At 43.5% G+C, this 25,220-nt stretch overlaps 2 protein-coding genes and 1 long non-coding RNA gene across 4 annotated transcripts in view; 1 reads left to right on the top strand and 2 right to left on the bottom strand.

Moving 5' to 3' along the window:
- Positions 1 to 958: 958 nt before the first annotated feature.
- LOC117530811 lies at positions 959 to 20,040 on the top strand. Its single transcript, XR_004566454.1, has 3 exons — positions 959 to 1,044; positions 19,033 to 19,035; positions 20,030 to 20,040. It is a non-coding gene; the product is annotated as an uncharacterized LOC117530811 (long non-coding RNA).
- rasd1 (RAS, dexamethasone-induced 1) lies at positions 3,171 to 4,163 on the bottom strand. The gene is made up of 2 exons (XM_034193742.1): positions 3,839 to 4,163; positions 3,171 to 3,701 (listed from the first exon to the last, which is right to left on the bottom strand). The coding sequence occupies exons 1-2, from the start codon at positions 4,107 to 4,109 to the stop codon at positions 3,172 to 3,174; spliced, it is 801 nt and encodes a 266-aa protein (XP_034049633.1). The 5' UTR covers positions 4,110 to 4,163; the 3' UTR covers position 3,171.
- Positions 9,303 to 25,220, bottom strand: part of pemt (phosphatidylethanolamine N-methyltransferase) — a 198,622-nt gene continuing 182,704 nt past the window's right edge. For both annotated transcript variants that reach the window (XM_034193744.1, XM_034193743.1), the window contains one exon: positions 9,303 to 9,498. In XM_034193744.1, the coding sequence (XP_034049635.1) occupies positions 9,444 to 9,498 (55 nt within the window). In that variant the 3' untranslated portion in view covers positions 9,303 to 9,443. The remainder of the gene's footprint in view (positions 9,499 to 25,220) is intronic.

Consider the following 25,220-nt stretch of genomic DNA (forward strand, 5'->3'; position numbering starts at 1 on the left):
CGACGTGACAGCTGAGAAGAGCTGAGACACGACGTGACAGCTGAGAAGAGCTGAGACACGACGTGACAGCTGAGAAGAGCTGAGACACGACGTGACAGCTGAGAAGAGCTGAGACACGATGTGACAGCTGAGAAGGGCTGTGACATGATGTGACACCTGAGAAGAGCTGAGACACGATGTGACAGCTGAGAAGAGCTGAGACACGATGTGACAACTGAGAAGAGCTGAGACATGATGTGACAGCTGAGAAGAGCTGAGACACGATGTGACAACTGAGAAGAGCTGAGACACGATGTGACAGCTGTGAAGAGCTGAGACATGATGTGACAGCTGAGAAGAGCTGAGACATGATGTGACACACTGTGATGTGCTGTGGCAGCTGAGACATGCTGTCATACACTGAGACTCTGTGCCATACTGTGATGGATGAGACACACTGTGGCACGCTGTGACAGCTGTGATGGCTGAGACATGCCGTGACACGCTGTGATGTGCTGTGGCAGCTGAAACACATTGTGACATGCTGTGATGGCTGAGAACTGGTGACACACTGTGACGGCTGAAACACACTGACGGCTGATAAGTGCTGAGACACACTGTGACTTTTGAGATGCACTGCAACACTCTGATGTGCTGCGGCAGCAGAGTGGTATTGTGACATGTTGACTTGCTGTGGCGGCTGAGAAACACTGTAATGCACTGTGACACACTGTGGCAGCTGAGAAGAGCTGAGACACGATGTGACCGCTGAGAAGAGCTGAGACACGATGTGACAGCTGAGAAGAGCTGAGACACGATGTGACAGCTGAGAAGAGCTGAGACACGATGTGACAACTTAGAAGAGCTGAGACACGACGTGACAGCTGTGAAGAGATGAGACATGACGTGACAGCTGAGAAGAGCTGAGACACGATGTGACAGCTGAGAAGAGCTGAGACACTGGGGGGGGGGGGGGGGGGTATGTGTGGCTTATGTTCTTTGACTTCTCAAGTGCATTTAATACCATCCATCCCTCTATTCTGAGGGATAAGCTTGTGAAGTTGGGTGTGGAGCAGGTATTTATCTCTTGGATCAACAGCTACTTGACAGAGAGAACACAGTACGTTAGGTTGGGACAGGCAATTTCTGGAACTGTGCAAATGAGCATTGGCGCTCCCTAGGGAACGGTCCTCTCCCCTTTTCTTTTCACACTGTATACATCTGATTTCACCTACAGGACTCCAACATGTCATATGCAGAAATATTCTGATGACACACCTGTGGTGGCCTGTGTGAGGGGAGGGGACGAGACAGAGTACAGGGCAGTTATCAAGGAGTTCACCAACTGGAGCAGGTGCAACGGGCTGGTATTGAACACCAGCAAAACAAAGGAGATGATAGTTGACTTTGGCAAGAGGAAAGCACAACACCTACCAGTCAGTATAGACAATGTGGGCATTGAGGTGGTCTCCACATACAAGTACCTTGGCGTCCGCTTTGACAACAGATTGGACTGGTCGGTGCAGGTAAATGCAGCGTATAAAAGGGGACAAAGCAGATTGTTCTTCCTCAGAAGACTGAAATCTGTTGATGTTTGTAGCGATGTGCTTTTCCTTTTTTTTAATCAATCTGTGGTGGTCAGTGCTCTATTATTTGCTGTTGTGTGTTGGGGAACAGCTTGTTTGTTAGAGACAGTAACAGACTGGACAAATTTGTCAGGAAGTGTGTCAGTGATGGGGAGCGAGGCGTCTCTGTGGGTGAACTGGTGGAGTGTAGGTTGAGGTGTATTATGAATTCTGTTATTAACAACAAATCTCATCCTCTACACGACACTGTGGTGCTCAGAAAAACAACCACAGTGATTCCTCTCCATGAGATGCAGGACTGACAGATATAGAAGATCATTTGTCCCGGTCGCCATGAGACTCTTTAACGCTTCTTGTTAATGTAGTTTTACTTCCATGTGTTTTTATATTTGTCTTATTTATTGGTATTTTATTGTATGGATGAATTGTGTATGTATGCTCTTGGGCAGATGAATTTCCCCTTATAGGGGATGAATAAAGTATCTATCTAAGTCTGTGTGATCCAGATAAAAAATATTCAAAAGAAAAAAAATTCTGCCCTTCATACAACAGAGTAGTTTTGAATGAGTCTGAGACCCAACGCAGACAGGACTAGGAGGCTGAGCACATACAAATAGAATTTTTTTTTATTTTTGGAAATTATAGAGGAAATTCAATTTAGGTTTTTTCTTCTTTTGTGATATGCAACATTATATCTGTTACACGGCATAAAATACATTTTTGAGTGATGTCTACTTGTGCACAGAGGTGCAGGACTTGCAGAGCACAGAACAGCTATTTTTTATGTAATCATTTAAATAAACTGAAGTACTGTAGTACTGAGTTTGATTTCAAAATAGAAGCACAGCTTGCGTTTTGAAGCTTGTATCTGGATCGGAGACCCAATTTAAAAAAAAAAGGTGGACTGAACGGAAAGTTGTGAATTTTCTGAAGAACTGTTCGACAAAATGTAGAAAATCACATGAAAAGACAGTGAAAATGTGTCGACTCCGTCGTATTGAGTGTTAATTTTGCGGGAAAGCTGCAGCATCCAGTTTGCATTAGTGTGGCTTGTTTAACTTTGTGAATTGTTTTAGTTTTAGAGATGAACACTTGAAAGGTGAAAAAACGAGAGCCAGTCCAAGAAATATCAATTTATGTCTTTAATTTCTTCTTTGCACAAATTAAGAAAAAAATGACAATAAATATATATTCACATTAAAAATAGTTGTGATTGCAAAAAAAAAACATTCAAGTGTGCTAAACACTGATAATGTAAACAGCACTAGTTCGAACTCCTGAGTCTCCTTTTCTCTTTGCTCCAGAACAAAGGCATGACGTCAATAAAGCACATTTATGCATCGATGCGTGCGAGTCTCACATGTATGAAGCCACGTCACACAGCAGGCTCTGATTGGTAAAACAAGCAACATTCTCAAATGCCTCGTGGGCAGCGTGTTTTACGTCTGAAAATGTTTTCGATGGCGCGTCCAATGTCTTTGGAATCAGCTGGAGCGCGCGCCTTTTGCGCGCAGCCGTGCGCCCTGGTCCGTGCGCGCTGCTCCGTCACCTGAACGGTCAGGATCCGTTTCAAAGCTGTGCTTCAGTTCTCCGCCTCACGGTGGCTTTAGCTGATCACGCACCGCTCTTTGTCTTTACCGTGGCCGCTTCCTATCGCCTTCTCTTTGATGTACATGAGGTCGCTGTGCACGCTCGGCCGCCGTGCGCACGGTGCGACCACGCCGTACGCCTCCCCGATGTCCTTCATTTTCTTGTTTTTCAGGGACTTCCTGTGCAGCATGTCGCAGTACTGCACGGACACTTTGCGGTGGAGGTCGGGGCTCATTTCGTGAGGTAGTTTGGCCAAAGTGAACAGAGTCTGGAACATCTTATCCACGTTCTCGTTGCGCTTGGCGGAGATCTCGAAGTAGGCGCACTTGTCATCTCCGGCCACCAGCTGCTCGATTTCCTCCTGCTGCACCTCCCGCTGGAACTCCCTGTCGCCCTTGTTGCCGCAGATCACCAGAGGCACGTCGATGTTCTCTTTGATCTTGTTCTTCAGGCACGACTTGGTCTCGTAGATTTGGCGCTTGAGTCGCTGCACCTCCTGGAAGGAGTCCCTGTTGTCCAAACTGAAGACGAGGATGAAAACGTCCCCTGCAACAAGACAAGAAGAACTCTGTCAGCTGCTGCTGCTGCACTTTCACATTACTGCCACTTTGAAACACTCCTGCACAGTGTAGCCGTGCGCACGGCGCACGCGGAGAGCGCGGTACTGCGCGCGTTCTGCTTACCTGTGAGTATGGACAGTCTCCTCATAGCGGGGAACGGGTGGTTCCCCGATGTGTCCAATATGTCCAGCTGGTACACGTCTCCTTTGATGCTGTACAGTTTCCTGTGGAAATCCTCGATGGTCGGCGTGTACTGTTCGTCGAACCTCCCGTTCAGGAACCGGGACACGATGGCCGTTTTCCCGACTTTGGTGGATCCCAGAATCACCATCCTGTAGCAGTTCTTCGCAGGGATGTCAAACTCGCCCTCGGACGGCGACATCTTCTTGATCATGGTTAAAAGGCGAGAGTGCGTGAGAGTGCGTAAAAGGCGCCGGTGAAGCCTGCAGCTGTGATTTGGCTCTGCCGCCGTCGGACCGGGCACGGTATTTATATCCGCGGTGGACCCTCCTCCCTGCGCCCGCGTCACGGCTCAGTGAGAACTGGGTGCTCTGTGGAAAAACGAAGCAAACTCCCCCGAGTGCGTTAGACGGAGGGCAGAGACTCCGTGAGAACCAAACACTCGGGGACGCTCCGGACGGCGCGCGGACGCTTCCAGGGAACGTCACAGTAATCGACCTTATTTCACCCAAACACGCTTCTTCTGGACACAGTGTCGAAGGCAGCGTGACCTTTGGACACTTTCACAAAATGTCAAGCCAACAGGAAGGATATTAAATTGTGCAGATTGAGCGGGACGGTGGAGCGAAATGGAGCAGAGTGAACCAGACTGACTCCAAATAAGTACTTTTATTGAATCGTTTGGCTTTAGATTTTTTTTTTTTTTTTTTTTTTGGTGAGATGCGCTCACTCAGTACATGTAGTAGGGGCAAGTGCGCCATCCGGCGTTCAAGAGATGAAACTTCAGTCAATGGGTCAGTCTGCCTCATTTCCTTATCAGTCCCCGTTTCGCTAAAAAATAATGAAATAAAAGTACCTAATTGAATCATATTTAATCATATTTGGAGTCAGTCTGCTCCATTTTGTTACACTTTACCCCATTTCATGATTCTCAGGCTCCATTTCGTGTTTTAGTAGAGCCGGATTGAGCAAACACGTCACAAACTCCGTAAATGTGCCAAATGAACTTAAACTAACAAAACCGCGCTCTTTTTCCCACCTTGATTTATGCTGAACAAAACCTGATATTAATTTCATTCATCACTTTCATTTCTGCAGCACATTTACTCACGTCAACCGTGTGCGAGCACGTGACAACTGCAGAAACAAGAGTTCCACGGGGGAGCAACATTCTGATCTTTCCTGTAGGGGACACACTCCTAGATTTAAAAGTCTAGTTTATTTATAGTTTTTCTGCGTGCAGACAAAGAGCACAGCTGCTCCTGCTGCAGGTCACAGAGGTCAAACCCGGAGTCTGGCGATAACGTCCACCTGCAAACAAAATCAGATGATTCGTTTCATGTGAGTTGATGATCATGGTCTTTCAGAGGAGGACGGTATGACTTTTATTGGGATAGGCCCCACAAAAAACAAGATTTGATTAGTCTGAAGTGGCCCAGATGTGTCTCTGTAGTTATTCATTGCAGTATCCATTTACTACATAGGGGGCGCTATACACCCAACTTGCATCCGCAACATGCAAATAATTTGCTGCGTGGTCCTCATCTGTGAGATTAATGATACGTTTCAGCGTGAGGCTTTGTGTTCCAGTCGCCGACTTGCCAAGGAAAACAGTTTTATCCCGAATACTTCCAGATTTGGAGAATCAATAAACAGTAAATAATCAGGTTAACAGAGTGAGAGACGGCCGACCAGTTTAACCAGCTGACACAGGAGGTCAGAGGTTAAAGAACAGGTTTAGGCCAGATTCCTATTCCCAATTTTTGGCACCAGTTTCAGTCCCAAATCCAAAATTTAGGAAATTCTGCCCAATTTTTTAAAAATATTTGTATTTATAATTTGTATTATTTTATATCTGCTTACATACGACTGTCACTGCACCAGATACAGAGTACCTACGATTCCCGTTACACAGCACTGTCCTGAGCCTGCCTTTGATCTTTGATCCAGGTTTCACTGGACCAAATTCCAGGATCAAACCAAACAGAACCCAAGTTTAGTAATAAGCATCAAAATAAGACAAAGAGCCAAAAAGAAAACATCTTTGGTAAGGTCAGACCTTACTGGTGTGAAGCGCCTTGAGTCAGCTCGGTTGTGATTTGGTGCTATATAACCTAAACAAATTAAATTGAATCTTTGACAGCAATCATCAGGATCAACACTTAGAATGAAAGCTCATTGCTAAGGATCAAAGCCAAGACCAAAAAAAGCAGTGCACAGAATAAAAGGTCAGCAATAAGGATCAATGCCCAGAATGAAAGGTTAATGATTAAAAATTAGTGATAAGGATCAAAGCTCAGTGATCATGATTGAAGCTCTGTGATCATCTTTAAGCCAAATCATTGAAAGATCAATGATTTGGTTTAAAGATGAGTGAGAAGGATCAATACTCAGAATCAAAGCTTAAATACAAGGATTAAAGATCAGACAGCAGGATCAAAGGTGGGTGATCAGGATCAAAGGCTAGCAGTCAGGATTAAGTGTCAGAACAAGAGATCAGTGATCAGTATAAAATGTTAGCTATCAGGATCAAAGCCCAACATGAAAGAACAGTGATCAAAAATGAAAGATCAGAATCAAAACTCAGTGATAATGATCAAAGTCAAGATTGAAAGATAAGGGTTTAAAGATGATTACTCAAGATCAAAGATAAGCAATGAGGATCAACTTTCAGAATGAAAGATTAGTGATCAAAAATGAGTGATAAGGATCAAAGGTCAGTGATCATGAATGAGGCTCTGTGATAAAGATCAAGAAGCAGACTGAAAGATCAATGATTTGATTTTAAAATGAATGAATGATCAGGATCAATGCTCAGAATCAAAGCACATACATGGATCAAAGATCAGAAGAGCAGGATCAAAAATGAGTGATCAGGATCAAAGATTATCTGTTGGGATCAAAGCTCAGCAATCAGGATCAAAGCTGAGAACAAAAGATCACTGGTAAAAAATGATTAGGATCAAAGTTTAGATGAACAAAACTGAAGGTCAGTGATCAAGATGAAAGATCTGAATCAACACTCAATGACAAAGATTAAAGATGAGTCACCAGGATCAAAGCAGAGAATAAAAGCTCAGTGATCAAAGATGAGTGCTGAGGATCGAAGGTGAGAGTTCCAGGGTAAAACTGAATGTGGCAAATTAGTGGAGAGGACGTGTTCTTTGACAGCACTTCCTGTTTTCTTATATTTTACTGTTGTGTAACATGAAGCCAAGTGAGAGAGAATCTGTGACACTCTTCCACAAACCGATTCAACAGTTACTGTGTCAACATGAATGCTGATGAACACGTCCGTCTTTGATACAAACTGCAGTTTTCTTTAAACTCTTTTCAAGTTTAATAAAAATAGTAAAATCCGTCAACTGCACATTGAGATGTTTCAATCTGGGGTTTGTTTTTAATAATAATTCTCCATGCTTTGAACACAACGAACCAATGCTTCAAACAATGAGTTGCATTCTTTCAATGCTCAAAGAGCCAAACCACTCACTGCTTTGGAAAAGGATTCACACTCCACATACTGAATGAAATTTTTGTTTTTCATAATGATTGTTTCAAAAACACTAAACACTTGCTTCTTAACAAAGATTCATTATTGTGAAACACTTCAAAACATGACATTAACTGCCTTTAAAAAGTGCTTCAGAAAATAAAACACTATTTCAAAGTGTTCGAAACACCACAGTGTGCCACTGAGAACAGGTCAGATTATTTGTTTAGAAACTGATTCATTGTTTTAAAACACTTAAATTAAATTGTTGCTTCAAAAAATTATTGATTGCAAGAGCTTCAAACACAAAACTTTAGGAAGAAAAAAAAAAAAAAACAGATCACAACATCAACAGTAAACAAGCTGATGAATTTCTGAGATGGATGAAAAGTTGATATTGAATACATTTGGGAAAAAAATACACCTTGTTGGACGTTTTTCTTCAAACAATTTGTACCATGAATTACAAAAGTAGGTTGCTGGCATTGGTCACTGTTTTTGAGTCTTGTTCACTCTTTTTCATTACTAAATGCTTTGAATACAGGATTTATATGTAATTTTTGTGTGTAGCGCATTCTGATAGGTGCATCGTGATAGGAGCATCGTGATAGGAGCATCGTGATAGGTGCATCGTGATAGGTGCATCGTGATAGGTGCATCGTGATAGGTGCATCGTGATAGGAGCATCGTGATAGGAGCATCGTGATAGGTGCATCGTGATAGGAGCATCGTGATAGGAGCATTGTGATAGGAGCATCGTGATGGGTGCATCGTGATAGGTGCATCGTGATAGGAGCATCGTGATAGGAGCATCGTGATAGGAGCATTGTGATAGGAGCATTGTGATAGGAGCATCGTGATGGGTGCATCGTGATAGGAGCATCGTGATAGGAGCATCGTGATAGGAGCATCGTGATAGGAGCATTGTGATAGGAGCATCGTGATAGGAGCATTGTGATAGGAGCATCGTGATGGGTGCATCGTGATAGGAGCATCGTGATAGGAGCATCGTGATAGGAGCATCGTGATAGGAGCATCGTGATAGGTGCATCGTGATAGGAGCATCGTGATAGGAGCATCGTGATAGGAGCATCGTGATAGGAGCATTGTGATAGGAGCATCGTGATGGGTGCATCGTGATAGGTGCATCGTGATAGGAGCATCGTGATAGGAGCATCGTGATAGGTGCATCGTGATAGGAGCATTGTGATAGGAGCATCGTGATGGGTGCATCGTGATAGGTGCATCGTGATAGGAGCATCGTGATAAGAACAGCGTGATCTGGGTGAGCTGGGTGGACTGGGACAATACGGATCATCTTGTCCAATTACAGAGACAGGCAGCGTGATTCCAAATAATGTTATAAAATGAGGAGGATTGTTTAAAAAAAAAAAAAAAGACAAGAAGGAATTTAAAAGAGAATCCTTTCTAATTGTTCAACAGCGCCCCCACCCTAGTTCATCAGCATCAGCCGACTTCCACAAAACAGTGCAAACATCAAAAACTAACACTCCTGGTGTTGATCTGGATCTGTCTGATGACATCTTTATTTTCCCACTGTGAATTAAGTGTTTTCTCCATTTCAATTAATTTTCTACTGTGTTCCAAACAGTCAGCAAGAATCTGAGGGGAAAAAATAACCTTTTATCAAGAAGCAAAACATTTTCAATCTGGCACTGATCTGAATTCAGATCTGGATTCTGGACCATTTCTTTCTTTTACACTCTGATACAGGACATTATTATACATTCAGGTTGTCTTAAAAGCTGGTATTGATCGTGGTCACGGAGGTGATCTGAATGAGTTTGAATTGGTGGTTAAAAAAAAATGATGTGGTGCTATAAAGGTGTAATAACTTTATAACTGCTTTTCCACTTTGTGTCTTATAACCATGTGGTTGAGCTTGAACTCTTGTTTTTAATCTTGATTCTGAAGACTCTGGACGTTGGGAGCTGCAGTAGGAACACTTTCCATATCTGAGCTGGAGATAACCGAGTCATCAAGGACGTGTGTCGTAGTAAGACGGGAATCCTGGTCCAGCGCCGGAGCCGGAGGTTACTCCTGCTTGCAGCGCTGATTCTGCTGCTGATAGATGTGTTTGGTGAATGGTCTGTAAACACGGCAGAACAAACACACAATGGGACAGTAAATCAGAGGACGGAGTGCCGTACCACGCTGTGCCAGGACTCAGAGTGTGTGCTGAGGGTGACAGAAAAAAACGTGTCTCCACAAAGTCTGCGTTCACCCTGAATGAGTGCAAACACCAGTTCTTCGCATGGATGGAGAGGTTCTTCCACAAACATGTTTCTCACGGAGAAATATAGACATTTTTAATCTAATTTAAATTTGTGTGTAGATCTGAAACATTTCAGATGTCGCTGTGTGAGCGCTGCTCAGGTGCAAAGGTCAACAGGCTCCATGTTTGGCACTGACTGATAGTTTGGTGTTGTGGTTTCAAATTTATGGGATGTACTGTGAAATTGACGGGTCAAACTGTAGAACCTCCACCTTCTTGTATTTAAGAGCAGAGGTAAAAAACAAAACAAAGAGAGGCTCCAAATGAAGATAAGGCTTCTACAGCGCAACTTGGGATTTCCAGGAGTCCAGTTCCTCTTCAGGAGCCGTACCTAAAAGGTTCATGGCCCCACAAATTGTGCAGAAGGGCAACACTGAGTTTGAAAGGTTTTCTCAAAAGGTTAGCTGAAGGCAGATCATGTTTTTGAGCCAAAATATGAGTTTACAAGCAATGAACCTGTTTGTCATTAATATGCAAATCGGCTCACGGATGCTAAGTGACAGGGTTTGAGTTGGATTCATCCACAATCTACCCACTAGGGTTCCTGTCAAGTCCCATCTCAAGTCGTGGGGGTTGTAGGTCCACAGCCATCGTGTCTACCTCGACTTGGGACTTACAGAGTTGAGACATGACAGTGAGTTGACTGTAACTTTGCCCCAAAAGGGTAACAAAAATGGTTCAGGTCTCAGAGATCAGGGGCAGCCTTCTCCTTGTCTCACAGTGAGAAGGTCACAAGTTCACTTCCTGCCTGATCCTTTCTCTGTGGAGTTTGGATCTTCTCCCCATGTTTGCGTGGGTTCCCTCCAGGAGCTCGAACTCTAGTGTGAGTGTCCCTGCGACAGACTGGGGGCATGTCCAGGGTCAACCCCGCCTCTCGCCCGATGACCCCTGAAATAGACCCCAGCCACCTGTAACCTTTAACTGGATTAAGTGGGTTTAGTGGCTTTAATCTTGGGTTGTGATTTGTGTGTTGTCTCAATATGGAATCGCGGATGGCCGCCACAGTACTGAGCTCTCTCGTACTTTGTACGTTTTGTGTTTTTTTGCACTCTGCTCTCCTTCTTTGGTCTCTTACACCAGGGTAGAGCTCATAAACACTGGACTGTCATCTGGTGGAACTTTTTTGCCAGTTTTTACCAAACCAGTGAGTTCCACAGATGTTTGGTTGGGGAAGCAGTAGTTCTATATGCAGTTTACAGGAGATGCTGGCAGGGGAAGTGAGCAGGAGTGCTCCTGAAGCTCAGGCAGCGGGACGGCTGCTGTGCGCTGCGCTCCCCCCCATTCACCTCACCAACGTACGCTCTCTGTCGAATAGGATGGATAAATTGTTGCTCCTCAAGAGGAAAAACCCAGACTTTGGCAGATCTGCTGCATTATATTTGACTGACATCTGGCTCAGTGAACATATCCCCAAAAGCGCTCTGACATTCTACAAACATCCATGGACTCTGTGACACATCAGTTTTTGTGAGGACCTGTATGTGCAGACCAAAACATTCTGCACATACAGCAACAACAAACTTTGGCTTACTGGGAAAATGAGGCAGCTCTGCCAGGCCAAGGAGGAGGCCTACAGAAGTGGGAACAGCCTCCTGTACAAGGAGGTCAGAAACACACTGACAAAAGCCCCTTTCACATTGGTGTATTCGTAGAGCTGCGTGTTGCAGCATTGTGTTTTATTTAAATACGCCCGAAATGCGCGCATACTCAGCCTTTTCCCGTGTTCGTTTCATACTTGCAGCTGCGTGTGTTTGCTTTTTAATGTGTGCATACAGTCCCGTGTACCTTGCCGCTATTTAAAACCAGTTCACTCCTGCTGGCTGTGCAGAACAACATCACTGCACTTGGAAAACAGTGGACTGCATCAGGAGGTTTTACAGTTGCACTACTGCCATGATCAGGGCATTTGATGAGCGCACCGACATGCAGCAAATGTGCTTTTATTTTAAAGTCACAGGTTTGATCAGACAGAGAGAGACAGAGTGAGAGTGCGCACGCAAGAGAGAGCGACCGACCTGCTGTTTCTGTTGTGTTTCTGGATTTCTGAGTTGAGGTTGGATTCCCTGTTCTGAACACACAGGTGCTGTGGGCTTGTGATTATGTTCTCAGCTGATTCCTCTGGATGCAGCACTCAGTTTTTGGTTGTGTACAGAAGCGCTGTGTTGCAGACATGACTGCAGTAACACTGTGCTGCACAGACCTACTGTGTCCAGCGCTCTACGCTGAAGAAAATTAAACGTGTAATTTCTTCCATCCTACGCGCGTAGCCCTCAACATACTGCAGCATAGGGAGAAAAAACTCGACGTAGAGCTGCTTAGCTCGGCGTAGATGATATACCACAATGAGCAGCTCTACGAATACGCCAATGTGAAAGGGGCTAAAGGAGATCAGAGGAGCTAAGAGGAGCTACTCTGACAGGCTGGAAAAACAATTTTTGGCCAACAATCCTGGAACAGTGTGGAGAGGTCTTCAACATGCCATCATCTACGGGAGATCACCTCCCTCCCCACCACCTTGTGGAGACCCCACCTGCCCCACCTGCACTAACGATCTGCAAAGAGGATGTTTGCCAACAGTTTCACAGACAAAAGATCAAGAAGGCTCCTGGACCTGATGTCTGAGAGCCTGTGCTCTTCACCCGAATTTTCAACAAATCTCTGCAGCAGTGCGAGGTCCCCTCCTACAACCTCAGTTCCGATGAAGTTGGGACGTTGTGTAAAATGTAAATAAAAACAGAATACAATGATTTTCAAATCCTCTTCAACCTATATTCAATTGAATACACCACAAAGACAAGATATTTAATGTTCAAACTGATAAACTTTATTGTTTTTGTGCAAATATTTGCTCATTTTGAAATGATGCCTGCAACACGTTTCAAAAAAGCTGGGACAGTGGTATGTTTCCCACTGTGTTACATCACCTTTCCTTCTGACAACACTCAATAAGCGTTTGGGAACTGAGGACACTAATTGTTGAAGCTTTGTAGGTGGAATTCTGTCCCATTCTTACTTTATGTACGACTTCAGTTGTTCAACAGTCCGGGGTCTCCGTTGTCGTATTTTGTGCTTCATAATGCGCCACACATTTTCAATGGGCGACAGGTCTGGACTGCAGGCAGGCCAGTCTAGTACCCGCACTCTTTTACTACAAAGCCACGCTTTTGTAACACGTGCAGAATGTGTCTTGGCATTATTGTCTTGATGAAATAAGCAGGGACGTCCCTGAAAAAGACGTTGCTTGGATGGCAGCATGTGTTGCTCCAAAACCTGGTTGTACCTTTCAGCATTGATGGTGCCATCACAGATGTGTAAGTTGTCCATGCCATGGGCACTAACACACCCCCATACCATCACAGATGTGTAAGTTGCCCATGCCATGGGCACTAACACACCCCCATACCATCACAGATGCTGGCTTTTGAACTTTGTGCTGGTAACAATCTGGATGGTCTTTTTCCTCTTTTGTCCAGAGGACACGACGTCCATGATTTCCAAAAACAATTTGAAATGTGGATGTTTGACTTTCACTTTGCATGGTAGAGTTTTAACTTGCACTTGTAGATGTAGCGACGAACTGTGTTAACTGACAATGGTTTCTGAAGTGTTCCTGAGCCTACGCAGTAAGATCCTTTACACAATGATGTCGGTTTTTAATGCAGTGCCGCCTGAGGGATCGAAGGTCACGGGCATTCAATGTTGGTTTTCGGCCTTGCTGCTTACGTGTAGAAAAGTTCTCCAGATTCTCTTAATCTTCTGATTATATTATGGACTGTAGATGATGGAATCCCTAAATTCCTTGCAAATGAACGTTGAGAAACATTGTTCTTAAACTGTTGGACTATTTTTTCACCCAGTTGTTCACAAAGTGGTGATCCTCACCCCATCTTTGCTTGTGAATGACTGAGCCTTTTGGGGATGCTCCTTTTATACCCAATCATGACACTCACCTGTTTCCAATTAACCCATTCACCTGTGGAATGTTCCAAACAGGTGTTCTTTGAACATTTATCAATTTTCCCAGTCTTTTGTTGCCCCTGTCCCTGCTTTTTTGAAACATGTTGCAGGCATCCATTTCAAAATGAGCAAATATTTGCACAAAAACAATAAAGTTTATCAGTTTGAACATTAAATATCTTGTCTTTGTGGTGTATTCAATTGAATATAGGTTGAAGAGGATTTGCAAATCATTGTATTCTGTTTTTATTTACATTTCACACAACATCCCAACTTCATTGGAATTGGGGTTGTACTTCAAATGCTCCACTATTATCCCAGTTCCAAAGAAACCCTCCATAACAGGACTAAATGATGACAGGCCCGTCGACCTGACATCTGTAGTCATGAAGTCTTTTGAACGGCTGGTTTTAAGCCACCTGAAGGACATCACAGGACCCCTGTTGGACCCCAATACAGGTCTGCATTACATCCTGCAACACTGGACTCTGCAGAGACGTACAGTAGTGTTCAGAATAATAGTAGTGCTATGTGACTAAAAAGATTAATCCAGGTTTTGAGTATATTTCTTATTGTTACCTGGGAAACAAGGTACCAGTAGATTCAGCAGATTCTCACAAATCCAACAACACCAAGCATTCATGATATGCACACTCTTAAAGCTATGAAATTGGGCTATTAGTAAAAAAAAGTAGAAAAGGGGGTGTTCACAATAACTCACTCAACAAAAATATAAATGCAACACTTTTGGTTTTGCTCCCATTTTGTATGAGATGAACTCAAAGATCTAAAACTTTTCCACATACACAATATCACCATTTCCCTCAAATATTGTTCACAAACCAGTCTAAATCTGTGATAGTGAGCACTTCTCCTTTGCTGAGATAATCCATCCCACCTCACAGGTGTGCCTTAGACTGCCCACAATAAAAGGCCACTCTGAAAGGTGCAGTTTTATCACACAGCACAATGCCACAGATGTCGCAAGATTTGAGGGAGCGTGCAATTGGCATGCTGACAGCAGGAATGTCAACCAGAGCTGTTGCTCGTGTATTGAATGTTCATTTCTCTACCATAAGCCGTCTCCAAAGGCGTTTCAGAGAATTTGGCAGTACATCCAACCAGCCTCACAACCGCAGACCACGTGTAACCACACCAGCCCAGGACCTCCACATCCAGCATGTTCACCTCCAAGATCGTCTGAGACCAGCCACTCGGGCAGCTGCTGAAACAATCGGTTTGCATAACCAAAGAATTTCTGCACAAACTGTCAGAAACCATCTCAGGGAAGCTCATCTGCATGCTCGTCGTCCTCATCGGGGTCTCAACCTGACTGTGAAGGAGATGTGTTGCACTGCATGAGGCAAATGGTGGTCACACCAGATACTGACTGGTATCCCCCCCAATAAAACAAAACTGCACCTTTCAGAGTGGCCTTTTATTGTGGACAGTCTAAGGCACACCTGTGCACTAATCATGGTGTCTAATCAGCATCTTGATATGGCACACCTGTGAGGTGGGATGGATTATCTCAGCAAAGGAGAAGTGCTCACTATCACAGATTTAGACTGGTTTGTGAACAATATTTGAGGGAAATGGTGATATTGAATTTAAAATTCTTCTTCTTACTTATAAGGTTTTGAATAATCAGGTCCCATCTTATCTTAGGGACCTCGTAGTACCATATCACCCCAATAGAGCGCTTCACTCTCAGACTGCAGGCTTACTTGTAGTTCCTAGGGTTTGTAAGAGTAGAATGGGAGGCAGAGCCTTCAGCTTTCAGGCTCCTCTCCTGTGGAACCAGCTCCCAATTCAGATCAGGGAGACAGACACCCTCTCTACTTTTAAGATTAGGCTTAAAACTTTCCTTTTTGCTAAAGCTTATAGTTAGGGCTGGATCAGGTGACCCTGAACCATCCCTTAGTTATGCTGCTATAGACGTAGACTGCTGGGGGGTTCCCATGATGCACTGTTTCTTTCTCTTTTTGCTCTGTATGCACCACTCTGCATTTAATCATTAGTGATCGATCTCTGCTCTCTTCCACAGCACGTCTTTTTCCTGGTTCTCTCCCTCAGCCCCAACCAGTCCCAGCAGAAGACTGCCCCTCCCTGAGCCTGGTTCTGCTGGAGGTTTCTTCCTGTTAAAAGAGAGTTTTTCCTTCCCACTGTAGCCAAGTGCTTGCTCACAGGGGGTCGTTTTGACCGTTAGGGTTTTACATAATTATTGTATGGCCTTGCCTTACAATATAAAGCGCCTTGGGGCAACTGTTTGTTGTGATTTAGCGCTATATAAAAAAATTGATTGATTGATTGATATTGTGTATGTGGAAAAAGTTTTAGATCTTTGAGTTCATCTCGTACAAAATGGGAGCAAAAACAAAAGTGTTGCGTTTATATTTTTGTTGAGTATAGTAGCATCTGCTGTTGACACTACAAACTCAAAACTATTATGTTCAAACTGCTTTTTTAGCAATCCTGTGAATCACTAAACTAGTATTTAGTTGTATAACCACAGTTTTTCATGATTTCTTCACATCTGCGAGGCATTAATTTTATTAGTTTGGAACCAAGATTTTGCTGGTTTACTAGTGTGCTTGGGGTCATTGTCTTGTTGAAACACCCATTTCAAGGGCATGTCCTCTTCAGCATAAGGCAACATGACCTCTTCAAGTATTTTGACATATCCAAACTGATCCATGATACCTGGTATGCGATATATAGGCCCAACACCATAGTAGGAAAAACACGCCCACATCATGATGCTTGCACCACCATGCTTCACTGTCTTCACTCTGAACTGTGGCTTGAATTCAGAGTTTGGGGGTCGTCTCACAAACTGTCTGCGGCCCTTGGACCCAAAAAGAACAATTTGACTCTCATCAGTCCACAAAATATTCCTCCATTTCTCTTTAGGCCAGTTGATGTGTTCTTTGGCAAATTGTAACCTCTTCTGCACGTCTTGTAACAGTATTAGTGAAGGTTACAAATGATCTTCTTATGGCCTCAGACAGTGGACTCATCTCTGTGCTTGTCATGTTAGACCTCAGTGCTGCTTTTGATACTGTTGACCATAAAATTTTTTTACAGAGATTAGAGCATGCCATAGGTATTAAAGGCACTGCGCTGTGGTGGTTTGAATCATATTTATCTAATAGATTACAATTTGTTCATGTAAATGGGGAATCTTCTTCACAGACTAAGGTTAATTATGGAGTTCCACAAGGTTCTGTGCTAGGACCAATTTTATTCACTTTATACATGCTTCCCTTAGGCAGTATTATTAGAAAGCATTGCTTAAATTTTCATTGTTACACAGATGATACCCAGCTTTATCTATCCATGAAGCCAGAGGAAACACACTAATTAGCTAAACTGCAGGATTGTCATACAGACATAAAGACGTGGATGACCTCTAATTTCCTGCTTTTAAACTCAGATAAATGTTGTGAAAGTGTAGGAACACGGACCCACAACAGGGGGCGCAATGAACAGACAATGGAGGAAGGTGAATAACAAGGTTTACTATTGTGAAACGAGCACAATGAATACCACAATCACAATTTGGGGTCGAATCCGCTGGTGTCGTGTGGGCAGGCTCGAAGGTAGGAGACGTCCGTCTCAGTCGAACCGAAACCACCCAGATCTCCTCTGCCACCGAACCCTGGAAATACTGGAACCGCCAAGTCCCGAATTCCCAGGTGGCCACTGCCTCCGCTCGTCGGATCCGGTACTGCTGGCGGGAGAGAGCAACAACACAGGCGTGGATGCGACAGCACCCAGCAACGGAGAGGGGAGAAGCCGCCTCCACCTCCAGTTACAGTATGACAGGCAGGTGAGTACTTATCTAAGCAATTCAGCTGTCCTGAAAAGGTTTAACAAATCTGTTAGCTATGTAGTCAGAATATAAATGCAGAGAACGTTACCTTCGTCTAAAGGCGATATCTCGGCACTGAGGTGGAGACGCCGTCCTCCTGATATACCTCTGTGCTGAGTGGAACAGCTGTGTCCGGTGATGGGTGACAGCTGTCACCCAGGCTGCTCCCATAAGGCGGCAGCGCCCTCTGGTGCCTGGAGCCCGCACTCCAGGCAGGGCGCCCTCTGATGGTGGTGGGCCAGCAGTACCTCCTCTTCAGCGGCCCACACAACAATAAAACTGAAGTTATTGTACTTGGCCCCACAAATCTTAGAAACATGGTGTCTAACCAGATCCTTACTCTGGATGGCATTACCCTGACCTCTAGTAATACTGTGAGAAATCTTGGAGTCATTTTTGATCAGGATATGTCATTCAAAGCGCATATTAAACAAATATGTAGAACTGCTTTTTTGCATTTACGCAATATCTCTAAAATTAGAAAGGTCTTGTCTCAGAGTGATGCTGAAAAACTAATTCATGCATTTATTTCCTCTAGGCTGGACTATTGTAATTCATTATTATCAGGTTGTCCTAAAAGTTCCCTGAAAAGCCTTCAGTTAATTCAAAATGCTGCAGCTAGAGTACTGACAGGGACTAGAAGGAGAGAGCATATCTCACCCATATTGGCTTCTCTTCATTGGCTTCCTGTTAATTCTAGAATAGAATTTAAAATTATTCTTCTTACTTATAAGGTTTTGAATAATCAGGTCCCATCTTATCTTAGGGACCTCATAGTACCATATCACCCCAATAGAGCACTTCGCTCTCAGACTGCAGGCTTACTTGTAGTTCCTAGGGTTTGTAAGAGTAGAATGGGAGGCAGAGCCTTCAGCTTTCAGGCTCCTCTCCTGTGGAACCAGCTCCCAATTCAGATCAGGGAGACAGACACCCTCTCTACTTTTAAGATTAGGCTTAAAACTTTCCTTTTTGCTAAAGCTTATAGTTAGGGCTGGATCAGGTGACCCTGAACCATCCCTTAGTTATGCTGCTATAGACTTAGACTGCTGGGGGGTTCCCATGATGCACTGAGTGTTTCTTTCTCTTTTTGCTCTGTATGCACCACTCTGCATTTAATCATTAGTGATCGATCTCTGCTCCCCTCCACAGCATGTCTTTTTCCTGGTTCTCTCCCTCAGCCCCAACCAGTCCCAGCAGAAGACTGCCCCTCCCTGAGCCTGGTTCTGCTGGAGGTTTCTTCCTGTTAAAAGGGAGTTTCTCCTTCCCACTGTTGCCAAGTGCTTGCTCACAGGGGGTCGTTTTGACCGTTGGGGTTTTTACGTAATTATTGTATGGCTTTGCCTTACAATATAAAGCGCCTTGGGGCAACTGTTTGTTGTGATTTGGTGCTATATAAATAAAATTGATTTGATTTGATGTCTTTTATTTAACAGAGGGACTTTGCGGGGGATTCTTGCAAATAAATTAGCTTCACACAGGCGTCTTCTAACTGTCACAGCACTTACAGGTAACTCCAGACTGTCTTTGATCATCCTGGAGCTGATCAATGGGTGAGCCTTTGCCATTCTGGTTATTCGTCTATCCATTTTGATGGTTGGTTTCCGTTTTCTTCCACGCATCTGTTTTTTTTTTTTGTCCATTTTAAAGCATTGGAGATCATTGTAGATGAACAGCCTATAATTTTTTGCACCTGCGTATAAGTTTTCCCCTCTCCAATCAACTTTTTAATCAAACTACGCTGTTCTTCTGAACATTGTCTTGAACGTCCCATTTTCCTCAGGCTTTCAAAGAGAAAAGCATGTTCAACAGGTGCTGGCTTCATCCTTAAATAGGGGACACCTGATTCACACCTGTTTGTTCCACAAAACTGACAAACTCACTGACTGAATGCCACACTACTATTATTGTGAACACCACCTTTTCTACTTTTTTTTTTTTTTTTTTTTTACTAATAGTCCAATTTCATAGCCTTAAGAGTGTGCATATCATGAATGCTTGGTCTTGTTGGATTTGTGAGAATCTACTGAATCTACTGGTACCTTGTTTCCCATGTAACAATAAGAAATATACTCAAAACCTGGATTAATCTTTTTGGTCACATAGCACTACTATTATTCTGAACACTACTGTATGTGAGGATCCTGTTTGTGGACTTCAGCTCAGCGTTCAACACCATCATCCCAGACATTCTCCATCAAAAACTCTCCAACCTCTCTGTGCCAGCTCCCACCTGTCAGTGGATCTTCAACTTCGTGACGGACAGGACACAGCAGGTGAAGCTGATGAGCATCACATCCAGCACATGGACAATTAGCACTGGTGCTCCTCAGGGGTGTGTGCTCTCCCCACTGCTCTTCTCCCGCTACACAAACAACTACACCTTAGGGAACCCCTCTGTTAAACTCCTGAAGTATGTGTACGACACCACCATCACTGGAACCATCCAGGATGGTGATGAGGCTGCATACAGACAGGAAGTGGGACAGTTGGTCCTCTGGTGTGGTCAGAACAAAGTGGAGCTGAACCCCCTCCAGACTGTGGAGATATTAATGGACTTCAGGAGAAACCCCATTCTCAGCAAAACTGTGCCTACTGTGGACTCTTTCTGGTTCCTGGGATCCACCATCTCCCAGGACCTGAAGTGGACCTCCCACATAGACTCCATCAGGAAAAAGGCACAGCAGAGGATGTACTTCCTCAGACAGCTCAGGAAGTTCAACCTGCCCCAGGAACTGCTCATCATCTTCTACACATCCATCATCCAGTCTGTCCTGTGCATCTCCATTTCTGTTTGGTTTCCTTCTGCCTCAAAATATGACAGACACAGATGTCAACCAACTGTCAGGTCTGGGAGCCAGCCTGACCTCCATCCAGGACTTATACTGGTCCAGGATCAGGAAGCCAGCTGGTATCATCTCTGCAGACCCCTCCCACCCTGGACACACCCTGTTTAAACTCCTCCCATCTGGTGGACGTCACAGAGCTCTGTACGTCACAACAACCAGACACAGGAACAGTTTCTTTCTACAGGCCATCACACAGATGAACAACTTAACCTGACAAAAACTCACTCATTCATATACCTCATGTACAACCTCAATCTGTTTGTCTGTTTCTCCTTTGCACACAATTTTTTCTATAGCAAATTTTATTTGCACATCTTTACCTCCGCCAAGGAGGTTATGTTTTCGGTCGTGTTTGTTCGTTTGTTTGTCTGTTTGTCAGCAGGATAACTCAAAAAGTTTTGAATGGATTTTGATGAAATTTTGTGGAGTGGTTGGAAATGACAAGAGGAACAAGTGATTAAATTTTAGTGGTGATCTGGATCACGATCCGGATCCCGATGCTAACACGTTAGCATGTCTATGGCATTTTCAATGTTAAAAGTTAGCATTAAGCAGTTGCAGCTGTCATCACGTTCGGGTGCATTTGTTTTCAAATTGTAATATTTCTTACATTTATTTTTGTTTATATATTAATAATCTAATGGTTTTTATATCTAATTTTAGAGAAAGAGACAAAAAGAAATAGATCACTGTGCCAAGGAGGGAATGTCTTTAGGGTCAGTGACCCTATGGCCTTGTTTAAAGAAGTGTTTCATAAATGTTAAAAAAAATAATAATATATTTGCAGTTTAGTTGAATAATAAATTGAATTTTGTCTCTTATTTGTTTTTGTCTGTAAGCACATGCAATATCAATATCAGTGCTCAGATGACAGTAGTTTCTGGGAAAGGTGCAAGTTGCAATAAACTGTGATGCCAAGCGCTAAGGATACATGCTATCCAGTCACAGCAGATGAAACTTTTTTTACTACTGAGCAAACATCATTGTTAGACTTTTTTAGGTTCAATGATTCCACGGCATGTAGGTGTTATGGCGTCACTGACCCCATGGCCTTGACAGAGGTTTGCACTTTCTGAGTGCTTCTAGTTTATTATGAATTATTTAGTGTTTAGTGTATATTTATACATGCTTTAACAGAGAGAGTACAATTCAAACTGGAGTCAAATTCCTTGTATTCTTGTAGATACTTGGCGAATAAAGGCTATTCTGATTCTGATTTGACTCCTCGCACTTGCTCCTCTTGGGACGCGAACTCACAATCTGCAGCATGTAGAATAGAATAGAATAGAAAGCCTTTATTGTCATTATACATAGCAAACACAGTCTGCATAGTACAATGAGATTAGGGGGGCTGCTCCTTAAAAAGTGCATGCAGTGCAATACCAGACAATATAACATGAAGGCAGACACTCTGACCAGTCAGCTAAAACCCAGACTGTGGCCTGAGTGGTCAGAAAATCCTTTAGTTGTTGACTATTGACTACCACACGCACAGCGCCTCCTGCTGGCCTCTGTGACACTGGTTCAGAAAATAGACTGGTTGGCTGTAAATACAGAAGAATTTACTTTTATATTTTGTTTGTGAAATCTTTGGGGTGATCCACGTTCTTTTTAGATTTAAGTAATATTCACAGCTTTTGCTTACGGCTGGATGAGAGCTCACTTTACGTTTAAAATGAGTCCACGCTCACAGACTTATATTCCACCCACGGTGGGATTCTGGCATTCAGATGTTTGGCATTGGGAGCTGTTTCCTGCTCTGCTTGAGCCAGGATCCCATGTGGTGCTTTTTCTTCCTCACTCATTTCAGCGAGATTGATGGAGATGAACACAGGACATGAATCTGCTCCGGCACCGTGTGCCGTCAAAACATGCACATGTGCTTCCATTGATTCAAAGGTTTAACTGAAATGATGAAACTGTGCAGAATGCTGACCCCAACCTGGAAACCGGGCAGGTTGGAAAGGAGGCTTGTTAGATGAAATTTAATGACTGTCTTGGATGAACATGTATTCCAGTGGTTATGGGGTTTGAGGTGACAGATGTAGGTCCGTCACTTTCTGTGCTTTCTGTGCTTCTACGTGAGTGAATCTGACCGGCTTCTATACTGAACAAAAATAAAAATGCAACACTTTTGTTTTTGCTCCCATTTTTCATGATGTGAACTCAAAGATCTAAAACATTTTCTATCTACACAAAAGATCTGTTTCTCTCAAATATTGTTGACAAACCTGTTTAAATCTGCGATAGTGAGCACTTCTCCTTTGCTGAGATAATCCATCCCACCTCACAGGTGTACCCGAGACTGCCTTTATATTTTTGCTCAGTGTAATTACAGAATCCTCATTATTAACCCTCCAAGCAGGCATACGTTGTTCCCAAAGAGGTTATAAAAGAGAACTAGAGGCCGCAGTCGCACTGAGCTGTGTCCCGGCAAGGAGGCGTGGTCACTATTTTATTTCCAGGCAACTTAGTGAGAAGCGTCCATAGACGCTCAGTTAGTCTGGTCAAGAAACAGGTGGAATGTGCTGGAAAGCTGCACATGTTGGCAAAGTCACAAACAGAAGGAAGAAGGGAGACAATATTTTCTTCCATAAGTAAGTGGTTTTGGTTCTTCTTGTCAATTTGTCTGTGATATTTGGTTGATAAACAGGCGTATGTTTCCTGCCCGTGCCTGTGTCGTCCAAGGACACGGACCATTAACTATTCACTTATGTCTAGTTGATATTTTCCGCTGCTAGAACCATGTCTAGTTAAAATACTTGTTGTTAGCCATTAAAATTGTTCAACAAGACCAAGGATTTTTTTAAGTTGCACCTTAAAATAACCGAGCCGCTGCTCGGAGATTATAACGACCCACACTGTGCCGCTCACAGAGACGTGCACACACACACACACCACTGACTTCATCAATGAAATTCGGTCAATAAAGGATAATTGTGTAAAAAAAAATATATATATATATATAAATGTATTGTAATGGTTTTAGGAGCTGCGCTGAATACAGCAGCAGCTCAGTCAGCAGCTGGAACAGATCAGATCCGTGAAATTTTCAACACTAATATTTTGGAATGTGTGTGTCAGAGTAAGTTTAATACATTCAAGATGATGAGATGAGATTTATTGTCATTGTCATTACATGAGTGCAACAATAAAATTACGTTTACAGTCCAATTACCTCAGACAAAATACAGCAATTAATCCACAATGATTACTAGTTTACCATAATAATGGCACACATCAGAATTAAAGACAACACATATACATTTGACATTGTTTATGTGCACTAAACTTGAACAGTCCGTCATCCAAATTGAGGCAAATTGGGTGAAGGCTGCAGCAGGAGGGGCTCACGCCGCCCAGCTTGGGGAGTTGAAGGCTGCAGCAGTAAAAACCATGCTGCCTTTGAGGTGGCAGGGAGGAAGCCAGGGTGAGGGGAGTGGAGAGACACAAGGGGGGGTAATAGGGATGGAGGGAGGGAGACATGCGTCGTGTGCAGATAAGTTTCTGTCCGTGTGTGTAAAGTCTGATGTTGCTAGGCAACAGCAGGCTGGAAGGGAGTAGACAGATAAGAAGGGGGAGCCAAATTCCTTCACCAAGGCCGTAGATCCTTCTGGGGGAAGAGCAGGGCATTTGACCTTAAGGAGCTGATAAGGCTGCCATGTTGATGTTAGGCGGAGAGATACAGAATTCCATTTAATGCACCTCTGACCGTCTAGATTCGAAATTTATGAAGAATATTCGCCGGTCCTCAGCAACACATTCCTTTGCAATGCAGCGATTTGCTCCAAGATTGTATCCATTTTTTATTTGAGTTCAAAAGTTCATGCAGTCTGAGATTACACAGCATTGCCCAACTCGTTAATCACGATGGACTGATGAGGGGACGAGATTCTGGTAGCAGCCGTCTTGCTAATATTTCTGTGGGTCAGGGCATTGCACAAACCAATCAGCACCAAACCTCTCAACATAAAAGTGAATAGAAATGAATCCTCAACGTCTTCCACAGAGAGTGGAGCCAAGTATGTCACGCTCCATCTCTCTCAGGCATCGAGACCAAAGCCCTCTGGGTAGGTTCCATCAGGGCTTGCAGGGTCCCCCAGCCCTGATTTCCTTGTTGAAAAAAATGGTGTCAATGGCGTTGAGAGACCAGCTGATCAATTCCATAGTTAATCCAAATCTTAATTTGAAGAATTCACAGTCTGATGAAGCTGAGACTTTGAAGGTCGGAACATAGATGGAGAATGGAAAAGGAGAGTAGAGGGGAGGAATGTGACCGTCCTTGCCTGAGTTTCCTGACATGATTTAATGTTAATTAATTTTACTGGCTGAATATCCAGGTCAGAATGGCATTTTAACATGTATTTTGCGAGTGTTTTTCTGAGTGTGTTCAGTCGCGAATCCGCATTGAAAATGCATTAACATCTGGGCACTTTGTCAATATTTTACCCGGTTAGGAGGCCTCATGTCGCTGTCCAAGAAGGGACGTTCGTGTTTAGTAGGCAGCATTGGGAGTGCGGACTCTAGTTCTCATTTATTAACCTCTTTGGTTATTCCTCTGTTTGTTATGGGTTTAATCCACAGAGCGGCATTCCTTCTCATTTAATTCTGAATAGCAAATCGAGGCATGTTTTGAAGCATCGCAGTATCCTCTTGATCCATCTTCGCTGATCTTACGGCACCAGATTTGATATCGGGGTGCAAATTTTGAAATGCTAAAAACTGCAGCCTGATTCCCAAAATTATTGATAGTATGTGGTAACTTTGTGGCATTCGTAGACTTAACAGCTTTAATCATCCATCCATCCATCCATCCATCTATTTTCTTCCACTTTATCCAGAGTTGGGTCGTGGGGGCA

The sequence above is a fragment of the Thalassophryne amazonica genome, chromosome 18 (assembly GCF_902500255.1).
Source record: "Thalassophryne amazonica chromosome 18, fThaAma1.1, whole genome shotgun sequence".
NCBI classification, from domain to species: Eukaryota; Metazoa; Chordata; class Actinopteri; order Batrachoidiformes; family Batrachoididae; genus Thalassophryne; species Thalassophryne amazonica.